Source organism: Vidua chalybeata, chromosome 14, assembly GCF_026979565.1.
Source record: "Vidua chalybeata isolate OUT-0048 chromosome 14, bVidCha1 merged haplotype, whole genome shotgun sequence".
In the NCBI taxonomy this organism is placed as follows: Eukaryota; Metazoa; Chordata; class Aves; order Passeriformes; family Viduidae; genus Vidua; species Vidua chalybeata.
The window spans coordinates 18,992,302-19,008,595 of record NC_071543.1 but is presented as its reverse complement, the minus strand read 5'-3'; the positions used below and the strand labels follow the sequence as shown (position 1 = coordinate 19,008,595).

At 52.4% G+C, this 16,294-nt stretch overlaps 1 protein-coding gene across 2 annotated transcripts in view; it reads left to right on the top strand.

Annotated features, from left to right (window-relative positions):
- Nucleotides 1-15,922, top strand: part of PCDH19 (protocadherin 19) — a 57,271-nt gene extending 41,349 nt beyond the window's left edge. For both annotated transcript variants that reach the window (XM_053955679.1, XM_053955678.1), the window contains exon 5: nt 15,234-15,922. In XM_053955679.1, the coding sequence (XP_053811654.1) occupies nt 15,234-15,823 (590 nt within the window). In that variant the 3' untranslated portion in view covers nt 15,824-15,922. The remainder of the gene's footprint in view (nt 1-15,233) is intronic.
- The last annotated feature ends 372 nt before the right edge of the window (nt 15,923-16,294 follow it).

Sequence of the window (16,294 nt, the reverse complement as noted above, 5' to 3'; positions counted from 1 at the left end):
CAAAATAGGTCGAGCACCTGATTTCCTCTGAGTGCTTTGGAAGTGAGTGCTTCGGTGAGGAGGCGAGGCAGAGCAGGAGCTGGTGCGAGTTCAGGCACGGCGCTGCCGCGTCTGCTCGGGCACGTTCCCCGGCGGCTCCCGCAGGGGGAAGGGGCTCCCCAGCCAGGCGAGGAGCCTCCGGCTTTGCCCCAGGAGAGGAACTTCCTCAACTCAGCTACCTGTGATCCTGGATTAGGTACAGCTTGGTCAGAAGTTATAAAGGGGCAGCTCTTGTGTGGGAAGAGGAATTTGGCTGGAAACCTGAAGTTAAAACTTTCCACAGTAGTAATTCAGGAACTGTCAGAGAAGGTGCTTTTTGGGAACAGTAGCTGCATTATTGGAGGGTGTAAATTCCTTTGAGGAGGGTCAGGCATACTCAGGTGTGTCTTGGAAGGTTACTATGTGTATACTGGAGTTTGATTTGTTTTTTACTCTTTATGTTTAGCAGTCCATCATCATCATCATCATCACACAATGGTTTGGGTTGGAAGGGACCTTAAAGATCATCTGCTTCCAACCCCCTATGATGTGCAGGGACACCTTTCACTGTCCCATGTTTCTCAGAGCCCCATCCAGCCTGGCCTTGGACACTTCCAGGAGTGAGGCACCCTCAGCTTCTCTGGGCAACCTGTGCCAGGGCCTCGCCACCCTCACAGTAAAGAATTCATTCCTAATGTCTTACCTAACCTGTGAGTTTAAAGCTATTCCCCCTTGCCCTGTCACTTTTGCCCTTGTCACAAGTCCCTTCCAGCTCTCCTGTAGCCCCTTTATTTGTTGTTTGTGCTGCTGACTGCTGCTCAGCAGCCCGTTTCACTGTGTGTGCAGGATGTGGCACGTGTGTCCTGTGGCAGGCTCCCAGGGAGCCACCCCTGGAGCCCAGGAATGCCGAGTGCCTCGCAGCACTCAGCAGTGACTTCCATGTCCTGCATCTGTTCTGACAGGAGGTGCTTTTGCAGCCACTCTCTGGTTAGTTTTGGTCCCTCAGATGCATTGGTTTACAGACCTTTCCTGTGCAGTGCAGCTCTTCTCGATGACAGGCCACGAAGCACGTGATAACTCAGCAGCCTAAATTATTCAGGCAAATTGAATGTGTTTGGCTTGTTCCAAACTTTTGTTTCCTTTCAGCGCTGTCAGGAGCACAGGTAGCCCTGATGTGTGTATTGCAACTCATTCAAGTGCCAAGGAGACACAAACAGCTCAAGTATAACTTAGTTTTACCTTGTTTTTCACTTACTTCCACCTTGTCGTGCTCTTTCTGGGCACTTCTGTGCCTCATAAAAATGTTTATCTTGCACCTACGGATTGCTGCGCTCTGGTATGCTGCTGGGTTCTGGGAATTCTCTGCATCATGTGGTGGAAAAGCCCCTGTAAAATCTGAAAAAAATTCTGTGTCAGTTCCACCCTTTAGCAGAAGTACATTCACTCATGCAAAAATTTTGACCCATTAATCATCACTGTAGGATCCAGGAGCCTCATCTTAATGAAGACAAGTAATTAAAATTAACAATTCTACCTGCAATTCCCTCATTGCCTGACCTCTGCTTTCTCAGTCTCCCTCCATTGTTACTAGGTGGATATGTTGAATTAATTCATTGTAAAAATCCACACAAGCCCTTCTTTGAGCAGCCTTGCCTTGCAAGGACCACGGAGCTGTGGCAAGCAGACGGAGAGGAGATGCCTTGTCAGTGCAAACATGTCCCCTGGCTTTCTGGACACTGTTCAGGAGCTTCTGGGATAGGTGAACAAATTGGCTTTCACCCTCCAAACACGTGTCTGGAGGTTTAGGACCTCACTCAAAGCCTTTTGAATCCATCAGGATTCTTTCAGCTGAGACCACTGGGCTTGAAATAGGACCCGGGAGAGATGGCATCCTCAGGGGCGTGCTCTGAACCTTGCTGGAGACATTGGTCAGCTCAGCCTGTGTTCAGAAGCAAACTGAGGGAAGAGGAGATCTCTGCTGCTGAGCATCTCCCGAATTCAGTGAACAAGACAGAGCCTTGGGAGATGGAGATTTGCCTTGGAAAATTCCAGCTGCAAATGAGATGCATGATTTTAGGAATTAGAATAATTACCCCCTGGAACAGGTTCCCAGGGGATGTGATATATTCTGTATCACTTAGAGTCTTTAAATCACATTTGCATGTTTTTCGGAAAAGCGTGCCTAGTCACTCAGAGCTGTGCCTGAGAAGTGCAGCGTGACAGGGCTGAGCATCCCGTGCTTTCAGGGGAGCAGGGCAGGGAGTCACCCTGGCCCTGCGTGGACTGAGCTCTGCAGATCCCTGCAGCAGTGGGTTTTGGCACATCCTGGAGAGGAGCTCACGACTGTCCCTTGGCTGGTGCTGGCAGCTGTGCAGGAATGTGCAGAACTGAGCAAGTAAGGCTGGGGATGATTCAGAAGCCAATTCCCCCAGCCAAAATCTGCCTTCTCTTTCCAAACACACGCAGTCCCTTCCTCTGAATCAGATGTCCCCAGGCGCTGAGCAATCCTGGCTGTATCAGTGTTTCCAGGACCTTCCCTCCCACCACCCCCTGAGTGATGAGAATATTTTTGTAGATCTCATTTCCTGGCCTTTCCCTTTCATCTCTCAAAACAGCAAGTAAATGAACAGCCCTTTAGTTTTTAGTTACTGCTCTGCACCCAGTGAGCTATCAGAGGCTGTTGACAATGACTTTTCTCTTTTCCGTGCTCCTGCCTGCAGGATTTGGGGAGATAATTCATTTGGTCCTGGTGCTTTGTCAACTTTCAGCAGTTGTAATTGCCTAATGATCAGTGCTGATGCTGTTGTTAAGCCTGTTAAAACTTTGTCCTGCTGAACAGCCAGACTGTGCCTGTCTCATCATGTTGTGCCTGCTGTGCTGGCTGGGGCTGCCTTTGATGCTCCCACCCTGGCCCCGTTTTTGGCTGCTGCTTCCCACCCACCTCAGGCGCTGCCGAGGGGATGGGTGGATGCAGCAGGGTGCTGCCCACGCTAAGGAACTGCACCTGGAGTTACAAATAGCTGAAGAATAATCCCACAGATGCTCTCTGGGATGAATCCCCTCTCGGCCCCAAGGAGCCTGGAGCTGGTTGGTGAAGGCGGCCTGGTGTCCGTGCCCTGGTGGGGTGGGTGAGAGCAGCTCTCTGGAGGAGGCTGTCACTGGTAGAGCACTGCTGTTTAGCAACCTGCTGCTATTTCTGCTTTTCCATCTCTCTTGTGCCTTTCCCACCATCGTTACAGGTTTTTTAGGGCTCTAATTGGCCGCATTTCACGCCATTGCCTCTTTTGCTGCTCACCCGAGGTGCCCAACTGGCTGGTGCCTCCTCTGGAAGCCCCTGTCGCTCATCCCCGCCTCTTCCAAGGCTGGTTTTTAATGGCACACACTGAACATGAGTGCATTACCATCCCTTTTCCAAGAACAGTCTCCATCCACTCTTCTCTCGTCCCCCAGTGCCTCATCCAATTTAATTAATTATACTTAGTATATTACGCATCCTGTCAAAAGTTTTTCCTTTCCGAGGTTTAATGGTTTTTTAATTCTAATGCATGCTGCATGTGTAAGTGTTCTAGCAACGAGGCGGGCGTGCAGTGGCGAGGAGGCAGCATTACAGCCGTGTGCTGCAGACAGCCAGGGTGGGTCCCTGTAGAGAGGCTCCAGCAGGACTGTGCTGCCTGCCTTCCCTCTGCATCCTCCTTCTTGTGCCCCGGGGGACAAACCAGGCTGGTCCCACTGCAGAGGGGCACGTTTGGGTTGAGCCCCCTTGCTCGTGGTGTGTCAGGAGCCCTGGCAGCTCAGCCCCAGCGCTGGCTGCGTCCTCTCTGTGCTGAACTCCAGGGTAATGAACTTGACTCTCCTCCTTGTGCCATCTCTGTCTGAAAGCACCAGTTACATCAGTCATTTCAGCCGTGCTTTATCCCTTTGAAGAAGGGCGGTGTTGAGGATGTGGTGGGGACTAGGCTAATCAGGTAACGCCGGCTGGGGCTGGTACCTATCGCTCTTTGTTTCCCAGTGACACCTAAAAGGTTTGGTCAGGAAAGTGGTTCAGGAGGAATGGCTTTGTGGGGTCTTACACTGACTGGCTTTGGGTATTTCCAGCTAAAACCTGCTCAGACTAAGAGGGTTGTGGGTTGGTGGTTGTTTTTTTCCTGCTTGTCAGTGTTGCAAAGTGCTTAGGTTTTGAAAATCCAGCTGGGCTCTGTCTGTCTGCCACACCATCACTGAGAGTAACGATGCTGTGGTGCAATTTAGCTGACAGCCCTGTGAACTGGGGCCAGGAGCCAACACAATCCAGCCTGACCTCAGGGCAGTGCTGCAGGAATGTGCCTCGGGAAGCCAGAAATCCTCAGAGGCTGCGCTGGCAGCTGCTGGGGCAGAGCTGGAGCAGCCCATCCTGGGGAGCAGGGGCCTCCCACCTCTGCATTGGAGCCACAGCAAGGGGTGTGTGGGACGATCCCAGTGTGGTGTGCAGCCCCCAGCTGGGACTCGGAATCACTGCCCAGGTGCCCATGGGTTGGCAGCAGCTTGTCTGGGAGGGCTGGAGCTGTGGAGCTGACTGTTTCCTTGCAGTGCTTGTGCAAGTCATGAAAATACAGTTATTTTCCATTGCTGTTCAGCGATCTCCCTGTGGCTCTGCAGTTGACAACCCCAGACATACTCCAGGGCTCGTTCTCCATCTCACCCCCATGGCTGTGGGGGTGAGAAGAATGGGATGGGGTGGGACTGGACCCCAGCTGGATTGCTGGAATTGAGCTTGTCCATGACTCACAGGTAAAGTCATTTCCCCAAGCTTATAATGAGGTTTTAGATTTAACTATTGGCCTTATAGTAGTTTTACATGCATGTTTATCTGCCCTTTGGATTAATGAAGGTAAATTAATTGCCAGAACAAAGTTGCATCTAATTAAATGGATCAGATTCTCAGACTTGGGCAATTCTGTCATGTCTTCTGTTGGCCCCAGGGCAGTGTAACCCACAGCTGGCATTTCCCTGGCATTGCTGTTATCCCTCGTTGGTGTGGAGCTGAAGCCTGCTTTGAGCCCTCTCTGTAGCTCCATGGCCATGCAGAGAGAACAGGAGTGTGCCTGTGAGTCATGGTGCCAGCTCAGGCACTCTTGGGTGCTGGACAATGTAGAGCAGCTTTTGCAGACCTGTCCCTGCGGCTGTGCCAGATCCCTGTGGGATTTTCTGATGCACCCCCTCCTCTAGGCAAACATCTCATCGTGGTACATCCTTGTGCTTCAGAGTAAAGATCCACCAGCATGGAAAAACCCCCGTGTTCGTCTGAAAAAGACTTAAAGTAGAGCACCAGGCAGGGGATAATGCTGAGCTCCAGGGTGGAGGCACGGGAGGTCAATGTCATGATGAGAGATGGCCAGCAACCAACATTTCGGTTTTTTAAGAAAAGGCATAAAATTCCCCAGCTCTCTCTGGATGATGGGGAACGCCCCATTGTGCTGGGAAGCCTTCCAGCTCCCTCCACTCTTCAGAGCTGCACACTTTTAGAAAGTACAAAGAGCTTCTCATAATGTTTTGCCTTGTGGGCACGTCTATGATTAATTCCGTGCAAGCATTACTGGTGCAATAACAATACTGAAGGTCCTAAAACTGAAAAAGGAAACACATTTGGCTCGTACTTCATACACAATCACTTACACTTAAGCTATTGATAGTTGATTGGGATCTGTAGACTGCTGGGCTGGTGCCACTGGGTTTCTGAGCGCGTTCAATGGCTGGAACAGACAGCGAGGCTGTAGGTTTTGGCAAGCTGTAGGTCTCATTAGTCAGGCTGACTGTATCTGACACGAGAGATTCCCATCCACCAAGATGAAGCTCACTTCCCTAGGCTTTGGCTGACGTCCCAACAATATTTACATGAAGGACAAGAGAGGATCAGTGTTAGATTAAGGCTGCGAGTTTCCAGTAGGCAGACAGTTAAATATTCTATTGAAATACTCTTTTGATTATTTAGATAATAATGAAGTTTACGCATGTCCTTGAGAAATCTGGGGAAAGGCAGTTGTTTTATGCTAAGCATGCAAAGATGTGTTTAATCTTGATAATAGGAGTAAATTATGTATCAGCGTTTATAACCTCAGCTCCTTTATTTCTCACTGGTTCTGTGGAGCCACCAGAATCCTCGCAGGGATAGGGGGAGCCGTGCTGGGTGGGTGCAGGAGGAGGGGGCAGGCAGCCCCCCCATGGCACCCTGGCCTTCACATCCCTGCGGGAGGAGGATCAGGATGGGTTGTTCTGTTTTGTCCTGGCCAAGGGAGGTGCTGCTTGAAGTACAACATTAACCACGAGCACCCCGGGGAGAGGGCAGGGATGTGCTCTGACAGGCTCTGGGCCAGGAGCTGGCCCAGTACAGGCATCCAGGAATTGCTTCTTATCTCCCCCAACTGTAATTTCTGTTTTGCTGGATTTTTATCAGAATCGTTGAGTTGCCATTTTCTGACCGATGCCTGATTTTGAATAGGACTGGGTAATAATTTGATTTATTGCTGCCATTGGAATGTGGCTGCCTGGCTGGTCCTGCCTTACCCTCACAGAATATGTGAATTTGCTTCGTCTATGACAAGAGCAGAGAACAGTAACCTTTGGATTAATGTGTTTTAGCGACTGAAGTCCCATTAAATGGAAGGCAGCTGGTGTCAGAGGCATAAACTGAGACAAAGTTTTGCTCCCAATCATGGGAAATGTGTTTAAACAGACTAGAAATGTTTCCATCTCTGCAGGGTATAATATACTCAAATGGCTGCATTAACATGAAAAAAGTATAAGGAAGAGTGTATTTGGGACAATCCCCCTGTATCCAGTGCTAATGAAATTGAATTCCAGTAATGAAGTCAGGGGTTGTATTCTGCGCCCGTGCAGGCGCTGCCGTCAGCATTAATGGGAGCGGTGCCCATGAGTGGTGGAGCAGTAATGGCTCGAGATGGAAGAGGTCCATCAGAGCCCAGAGTGCTCTCCTCTCCCTCCCAGGGCTGGATCCCGCATCCCAGAGCAGTTAGGATGCTAATGAGCCCTGCGTGGAAGCACGAGCAGTGGAGTTTCGGAGGTGAAATCCCCGCCGCTCAGGGGCCAGCACGAGCTCCACGGACCACTTAAGAAAAGGATTAATTGGAGTTTAAGTGGTGTGTTCCGCCGGCCTTCTGAAAGGGAATTAATTTTTCCTTGTGAATGAGGTGGGGATTGGCCTGCGGTCCTGGATAAAGGGGAGCAGCCAGCATTAAATTGCATTCCAGCCCATAATTCCTTCTGGGTCTGACTCTGCTGTAGCACACGGCACACCCACACTCCAGCTCCTTCTGGTGATCACCCTCCTTCCCAAAGCCTGCTCCTCATCCCAGAGGCATCAGCATCCCCAGAGGCAATCCTTTGCATCAAGTCTGTCCTTCCCCTCGGGCTTGCAGCTAGCCAGGCACCCAGGCCTGCCTGTCCCTCAGTCCTCGTTCATAAAACAGGGACAGTTCTGCAGAAGAGAGGGAATTATTAGTGGTGACACACAGCAGGGCAAGAGGTGAATGGGCCAGCTCTTGGCTGGTGTAAATCAGTGGCAGTCCTCAGCATTTCCTGGGAGCTGTCTGTGTCTGCAGCAGCTGGGGACGAGCCCTGGCACACCTCTGCTGGCCATCCCAGAAGCACTGCCCACGAGCTGCGTGCAGCCACGGGTCCTTATCAGCAGTTGCCCAATAAATGAATCTAAATGACAGCCCTTGTTTCATTAAAATAATTCCTGTGCTTTGTCCAAGCACTGTTGACCTTCTGTGTTGGGACAGACAATCCAGGATTAAAAATACAGCGTTTTTAGCCTGCATAAATCCCGAATAATGGTGAAAGAGTGGAAAAGAAAGTCTTGTTGTGGTAAAGAGCATTTGTCACTGTCCCTGGTTATTAGTATCCTCTGAGCATTGTGCAGAGGAAGCCACACCAGGATTACATTGCTGCATTGACTGGAGATTTCTTATTAGGAAAGGCGAGGAAGGCTCTGTAGAGCCCATAGGTCAAAAATATAATACACTATTCCCCACCTCTCGTTTCCTGATATTATGCTATTAGAGGAGATAAGGGAGAGGTGCAGAGTCTTAATTTACAAGCGAATGATGAACCACGGCTGGGGACTGTTTGTATTTTGCTGGAGCTTATTATTTTAACTGGAGTGTAATGTGGTGGATCACTGCCCCTGAGCCAGAAACAGCCACTGCTGTTGGGGTGGAGGGATCGTGGGCTCCACTGGTGTGCTGAGGGTCCTGAGAAGATGAAGGTGCTGGAGGTTGAAAAGAAACCCCGAAGTGGCTGGAAGAGGAGTGTTAAATAATGCAGTTGCGCTTTGTCCATGAAAGATGGCTAACCATGAGTAAACAGCCACAACAGTGTTTGATCCCTTCGTGTTTACTATTTATTCATATTTATTATTCATAAATTCTGTCACAAATGTTGGGCCCGCACCCCAGTGAGACATTTGCATTTTATTTTAAGTTTGATTCCCCCCCCCCGCCCCTAATTTTCATGAACTGAGATTTAATGATTTGCTTTTCCACATTGCTCCTGTGCTGGTTCTCCCTGGTTCTCCTCTTCTTGTTTCAGGAAGAGATTTCTAACATGGAAAAGTGATATTTGAATAGATTCCCCTAAGGCAATCAATTTACTTCTAATTTGTCTGGAACTAAGCTTTTCTTTGTTGCAATGAGAAAGGATTGAAACTGCTGTAAAATTTATTAGCTTCCAGGAAGATTTTGAAATGAATTTTTTAATGATCGTGCTGTTTGCTGTACCCAGGAGCAGTGTCATCGTGATTACAGTGTAATCATACGGTTGCTGAAGAAACACCAAAATGTGGAGCTAGAGCCAGGCTCCTGCACGAGGGCACCTGTGGCACTGCCCAGGTAAGGGCACTGCCCAGGTATGGGTAGTATCCAGGTATGGGCACTGCCCAGGTACAGGCACCACTCAGGTATGGGCACCACCCAGGTTTGGGCACTGCCAAGGTAAGGGCACTGCCCAGGTATGGGCACCACTCAGGTACAGGCACTGCTCAGGTACGGGCACTGCTCAGGTACAGGCACTGCTCAGGTACAGGCACATTCCAGGTACAGGCACATTCCAGGTACAGGCACTGCCGAGGTACAGGCACTGCTCAGGTACAGGCACTGCTCAGGTACAGGCACTGCTCAGGTACAGGCACATTCCAGGTACAGGCACTGCCGAGGTACAGGCACTGCCGAGGTACAGGCACTGCCCAGGTACAGGCACTGCTCAGGTACGGGCACTGCTCAGGTACAGGCACTGCTCAGGTACAGGCACTGCTCAGGTACGGGCACTGCTCAGGTACAGGCACTGCTCAGGTACAGGCACTGCTCAGGTACGGGCACTGCTCAGGTACAGGCACATTCCAGGTACAGGCACTGCCCAGGTACAGGCACATTCCAGGTATGGGCACTGCTCAGGTATGGGCACTGCCCAGGTACAGGCACATTCCAGTTACAGGCACATTCCAGGTACAGGCACTGCCCAGGTACAGGCACATTCCAGGTACAGGCTCTGCTCAGGTAGAGGCACTGCTCAGGTACAGGCACTGCCCAGGTACAGGCACTGCTCAGGTACAGGCACATTCCAGGTACAGGCACTGCTCAGGTACGGGCACTGCCCAGGTACAGGCACTGCCCAGGTACAGGCACATCCCAGGTACAGGCACTGCTCAGGTACGGGCACTGCCCAGGTACAGGCACATTCCAGGTACAGGCACTGCTCAGGTACGGGCACTGCTCAGGTACAGGCACTGCCCAGGTACAGGCACTGCCCAGGTACAGGCACTGCTCAGGTACAGGCACTGCCCAGGTACAGGCACATTCCAGGTACAGGCACTGCTCAGGTAGAGGCACTGCCCAGGTATAGGCACATTCCAGGTACAGGCTCTGCTCAGGTACAGGCACTGCTCAGGTACAGGCACTGCCCAGGTACAGGCACTGCCCAGGTACAGGCACTGCCCAGGTCCGGGCACTGCCCAGGTCCAGGCACCATGACTGGTGCTGCTGCAGGGCTGGGGCCGCTCAGCACGGCGCTCCCCTGCCCCGTGCATGTCCCAGCAGGCTGGGATTCTTGCAGTCCCTCTTTTTCTCCCCTCATTTCTCATTCTCAAGCAGCTCCCCCGCTCCTCTTCCCTGCTCCCCTGTAATAGCACAAATGAGCTCTACTTACTCAGCTCGGCAAAGCTGCTCTGACATGGATTGGATTGAGCCGAGCGGCTGTTTGGAAATGGAAACTCCAGGGACTATTGTCATCGCCCAAATTGCACCTTAGATTGTATAACAGCACATGTCATCTGGCCATTTATCAGGAATATTACATTCCCAGGCACTTGCACCTTGCTACGATTTAACTTTGTCTCTTTGGCCAGCGTTGCAATTCCACTGGAGATAATTCAATTGCTGTGAGAGCTGAATGGACACCTCGCTCACCCGCTGCGCGTTGCTCTCCTGCAGGTAGTGGGTGTTGGACAGGAGGCTGGAGGATTTGTACACCATGGACATTCCTTAATCCCCCCTGGGATGAGGGAAGAGCCCGTGCTGCGTGGAGCTGGAGGCTCTTGCTGCAGTGCCCACCACGTGTCCTCTGCCAGCTCCTCCTGGGCTCTGGCTTTTGGGCATCCATCCTGTGTCCCTGCTCTTCTGACCAAGAGCTTGCACGGTGGGATTGGGAAGAGCTGAGGGTTCTGGCTGGGTGGGGGGATTTTTATTTCTCCCACCAGGTCTTCCTGCAGCTGCTGGTCCTTGGCAGCTGCTGCCTGGCTGAGACCCACAGGAGCAGTTGCCTTTGTGCTGGTCATCTGAGTTGCAAGTAGAGCTCTGATCTGAAATCTGGAGCTTAACATGGATTTTGCTTTACTTGTTGAGGAACATATTTATTCCAGAGGTGGCTGTGGATTTTATGTTATTTCATATTTGCTATGCAAGAGCTTATGTTTAGTAATGACATTTTTCCTGCCAAGTCTGACTTCAGGATAACTGCTCACCTGTTGACGAAAAGGCTTCTGCCAGTATGTTTTGTACCTGGAGAATGTTTTAAAAGTGACCCTGCCCTAAAGGCGCTCTGAAAAAAGGTTCTGGATTTGTGCTGGGTGAGGGCAGTCTGGCTGAAACACAGATATTGCTGCAGTGAGACCTGCACATCTCTGGTACAGCAGCTCCTGTGTAGGGCTCTTGCTGCTCAGCATGTCTCTGGGCCAGCTGGGTGCCACATGGGTGCCCCCACGGGTGTCCCCACAGCCTGACTGGCAACAGAGCTATCCCCTTGGTGTGTTACAGTGTCCTCAGCCCCTTAGAAAGTGCAGCCCAGGTCATGGCCTGGGCCATGGTGGTCTCCATGCCAAGACTGTGATGTTCTCTGTCCCTGGGCCATGGTGGTCTCTGTCCCAGGGCTGTGATGTTCTCTGTCCCTGGGCCATGGTGGTCTCCATGCCAAGACTGTGATGTTCTCTGTCTCCAGGCCGTGGTAGTCTCTGTGCCAGGGCTGTGCTGTTCTCTGTCCCTGGGCCATGGTGGTCTCTGTCCCAGGGCTGAGGTGATCTCATTCCCTGGGCCATGGTGGTCTCTGTCCCAGGGCTGAGGTGATCTCATTCCCTGGGCCATGGTGGTCTCTATCCCAGGGCTGTGCTGTTCTCTGTCCCTGGGCCATGGTGGTCTCTGTCCCAGGGCTGAGGTGATCTCATTCCCTGGGCCATGGTGGTCTCTGTCCCAGGGCTGAGGTGATCTCATTCCCTGGGCCATGGTGGTCTCTGTCCCAGGGCTGTGCTGGTCTCTGTCCCTGGGCCATGGTGGTCTCTGTCCCTGGCCCATGGTGCTCCCAGCCCGTGCCAGCTGGCAGGTCCTTGCACAGGGGGATTGTGTGTCAGGGTAGGGTGCTCACGCTCACAGAGCAGTGCCAGAGCTCGGGGGGTCTCACCCCGCTTTGCCCCTCTGCTCCCCCTCCCTTTGCCTCTCTCCAGCTGTGGTCAGGCAGCAGTTTCAGCCTGCTCAGCCCCTGCCATGAGCACAGGGGTGGGGAGCTGCCTGTTTTGGCTGCCAGGCACTCACCATGTCGTGGTTGGGGTGGTTCTTACCCGGGCTTTGCTCCGTGCATCAGGAACATTTTGTCACTGCAGACAGGAACAGTTGTATTGACTAGGGCAGGTCTAGGGCTGTAAAAGAATTTCCTGTTGTTCCATTTTCTGATTGTTAAAGGGATAAAGAACAAGACAGAACAGTACAGTCGTGTGAATGTGAACGTGAATGACTGTCCTGGGTGCCATCAACGCTGGGCGAGTCAGACTGAGCTGCAAAGGGCAGTGCCAGCAGCGTGCCCAGCAGCTCCTGCCTGCCTCTGCCTGGGGCAGGAGGAGGATGCAGGGATCAGCCCTGGGGTCAGCCACTGGAGGAGCTCAGACCCTGCTGTGCATGCCCTTGGATCTGGGATAGCAGAGGAATGGTGTTTCTGTGTATCAACAGGCCTTGCTTGAGGCATAAAAATAGCATTTTATATCAACTACAGGGCCAAGACAGTGATGGATGGGTGGGTAGCTGAAGATGCCCATTCTGCCATGTTGAAGAAGCTGCTGCTGGGGGCTCTGTGCTGGTCCTTGTGTCTGCTGCCAGGTCAGGGCTGCTCTGGGCAGCCTGGACACGTGTTGTCCCCGAGAGCAGGATGGATTCTGGCTGCAGGGCACGGTCTCAGAGCTGAGATGTGTGCTGAGCACAGAGGCAGAGTGACAGAATGTGCCATGGAACTACCTGTTGTCTCAGGTCTGTGGATGATGGTGACTCGTGCCCCTCTGCCTTGTCAGCCTGGCCTCTTTGAGACTTGTTAACATTCCCTTCCTAATACAAAAGATTGAAACAGTGTAATTTAATTTAATGCTTCTCAGCTCCTTTCCTCCCTGCATTTCAGCTGCTGCAGGTTCTAGACAAGCACTGTGATGTCCAAAGCTGATCATGTCCCTGGCAGAGAGGCACCAGGCCAGTGCCCTTTAGTGAACTGCTCTTAAAGCACAGGTGCCTTTCTAGGCTTTGAGGAATATCCACTTGCAGTAATCAGGGAACTCCTCCAATTGTTCCTAGCTGCAAAATGTGCCAGTTGGAATAAATGTGTCAAGGCGAGACAAACCTGCCTGTGCTCCCTCTGGAGTGAGGTTTGCCTTGGCTATGGTGGTGCCATGGATTCAGGGCTGAGCTGTGCTGCTGGGCAGGGAAGGTGAGGAGAAGCAGCTCCCCTGTGCCTTCCCGTGCTGGACCAGCCAGCCCAGCATGCTCACAGATCCAGCTTTTCATGTTTGTGGAGAGACTGAAGTGATGTGTGCTCCAGCAACACGCCCAAGGTCACACAGCACAATAAATCAGTGTCTCATCGGGGATGAGAATCCAAGATATTTCTGTAGCCCCTCCAGCCATCACCAAGTCCTCTGCTATCACAGCCAGACTACACAACTTTGTATGCCTGTAGCACCCTTTTGAAGTTAAGCTGTGGATAAATAGGGAGACAGCAATATTTTCTGGGCAATTTTTCTTTTTTTTTCTTTCTATTTTGCTCAAGTACTTGAAATTAGCAGAATCAAAGTATAAGATCATGGGCTTTTAGAGCTCCGTGCTGGTTGTTCTGTGTGTAGGGCTCAGGGCATCCTCTCAAGCTGCTGTAAAGGCAGCTGCCAAAAGCCAGACCCCCTCCCCTCCACCCAGCCCTATGCTCCACATCACTGGGTTGCTGCTCTGATGTAGAGAAAAAGCTGATGTTTTACCCATATATTTTTCAATTAATTGGCTTCTTCTCTTTAAAAAAAAAACCTTTCTTGGTGTTCTTTTTTTTCTTTTTTCCTCTTTTTTTGTTTTTTTTTTCTTTTGAGGTCTGCCTTTTACTCGTTTATTCTCTGTAAGTGTTAAGCTGCTCATATTTTGGTGCATTGTGTTATGTGCTGAGAATTTTTATCAGCCGCCCTAGTGCTCGCATGTGGTGGAAATACCAATGTGTCTGAGGAGCGGAGGTTATGCACACAGATGTACAGAGCATCAGAATGAATGGTTTGCAGACGGACGGGGAGGAAAGCCAGGCTGAGTCTGCACCTTCCATCCATCAGCCCGGCCCCGACCGACTCGGTGTGGGTAATGGCATTAGGGCTTCAGTGCTGCTCCGAGCGCGCGTAGCTTATGGCAGGAAGGAGCCACGTCTTTGCGTGGGGAAAGGCTGTGCTTTACGAGGGCAGCTGCAATTACAAGCTCTTATCAAATGAAGGAAAAGCCGAGACTGAAAAGCAGCCAGGAGCCTGCGGTGTTCGGCAGGAGCCACGGTCGGGTGCTCAGCGAAGGCTGGGCGCGGTGAAACTGCTGAATTTGATTTCCAGCTTTGCACTTGGCTGAGCCTGGCTGCTTCCCCGAGCCTCAGTTTGTCCATCGGTGATGTGGAGGTGAAGCTGTGCAGTCCTCTGGGATTGACTGACGGTGCAGGAATGCACGCAGGCCCCGGGCACCGGGGTTTGCGCTCGCCTGGGAGCCCTTGGACCTAGTCACGGAGGGTCCTTGGGAAGGGTTAAACCACCAGTCCATATTTCAGCACTGTAAAGTGGTGCTGGGACGACAGCCCCAAGTCGAGAGAAGGAATCTTTATTGCTCCTGTATGACTAAAGCCCCAGCACTGGGAATGACACATTTAATCTTCAGTGGAGTGGACAATCTCGGAGATTTATAAAGCCTCTGTTGTGTGAGAGGTCAGTGGGGATTAAGCAACAAGTTAAAACACACATATACAGCAGAACCACAAAGAACCTTCCCTCCTCCCCATTTTATTTCCTCCCTCGGTTCCTTTCCCCTCTCTGCAAAAAGTCAAGCTTAAATGTCACGTCAAACCAAGCTTAAAACATGGTGGCTTTTAACACTGGTCACTAAACCCAGGAACCACTGGCGCTGAGGGCTTGACACACGGACAGCCCCGTCGCGATGGATTTGCTGCCATCACTCCTTCTCCAGGCTTCTGTTCTGGTGGTGACAGGTGACGCACAACCTTTTGGAAATTAAACTCCAGCCTGTAGAGCCTTGAAACCGATGGCTCTTAGAAGTGCAGTCACTGCTGTTTGGGGTAGGATCCCCTCTCCTTGGGAGGGGGGCAAAGCGCGGCGCCCAGCTCGGCGTGGCTGGTGGGTGTGGGCACCCCCGGCCGGGCTCCCCCGTTCACCCCCTTGTGCTTTCTCCCCACAGAGCAGAGCGAGGGGTTCCACTGCCGGGAGGAGTGCCGCATCCTGGGCCACTCGGACAGGTGCTGGATGCCCCGCGGCGCCGTGCCCAGCCGCGCCAAGTCCCCCGAGCACGGCAGGAACGTCATCGCCCTGTCCATCGAGGCCACGGCGGTGGACGCAGAGCCTTACGCAGACTGCGGCACAAAAAGGACCTTCGCCACCTTCGGCAAGGAGGGCGGCGAGCCCCCGGCCGAGGAGCGGCTCGCCAACCCCAAAGGCAAAAGAACGGTGGACTCGGCCGCCTGCAGCCCCAAGGTGAGCGGCGCCGTCCGCGAGGCCGGCAACGGCTGCGAGGCCGTCAGCCCCGTCACCTCGCCCCTGCACCTGAAGAGCCCCTTGGCCGGCAAGCCGGCGGCGCCCTACGGAGCCGGGCACTGCGCCGGCAGCCGGGAACGGGAGCCCTTTGGGAACAGTGGCCCTTCCCGGCCCACGGAGGCAGAGCCCCGGGGCGCGGACAGCGAGAGCAGCGGGCAGGAGGGCAACCCGCTCCTGCAGGAGCGCCGGGAAAAGGACTCTCCCGGCGCCCGGAGACTAAAGGACATCGTCCTCTGAGCAAGCACTCGGCGAGGGAGGATGAGGATGAGGATGAGGATGAGGGACCGCACGACTCCCAGCGCAGATTGTTTTTATCGCTTACCAATGGTTCACAGATTGCTGTATTTAAAAGCTTTCCCTAAATGTATTGTTTATAAATGAAGCTATCGTTAATGTGACAATCCCACGTGTCTCGACAGGCGGCAGGGGTGTGCAGCCGGAGCGGAGGAGCCGGTGCTTTGCTTTGGCCGGGAGGCAGCGGGTGGTGGGGGTAGAGGCCAGACCCCCCCCCCTGGTCCTCAGGAGCGCTCGGTATCCCCTCCTCGGAGTTTATATATTTTTATATCTCAAAACGAAGATAAATTTCCATTCCTGGCGAGAATGGAGTGGCCAATTCCTTATTCGGACATCTTTAGTAACCACCCCGGCGGTTTTGTAGTCTGGACAAAGTAGCGGCTGTTTCTTGTGTGGGACTGTTCAAGGTGACAG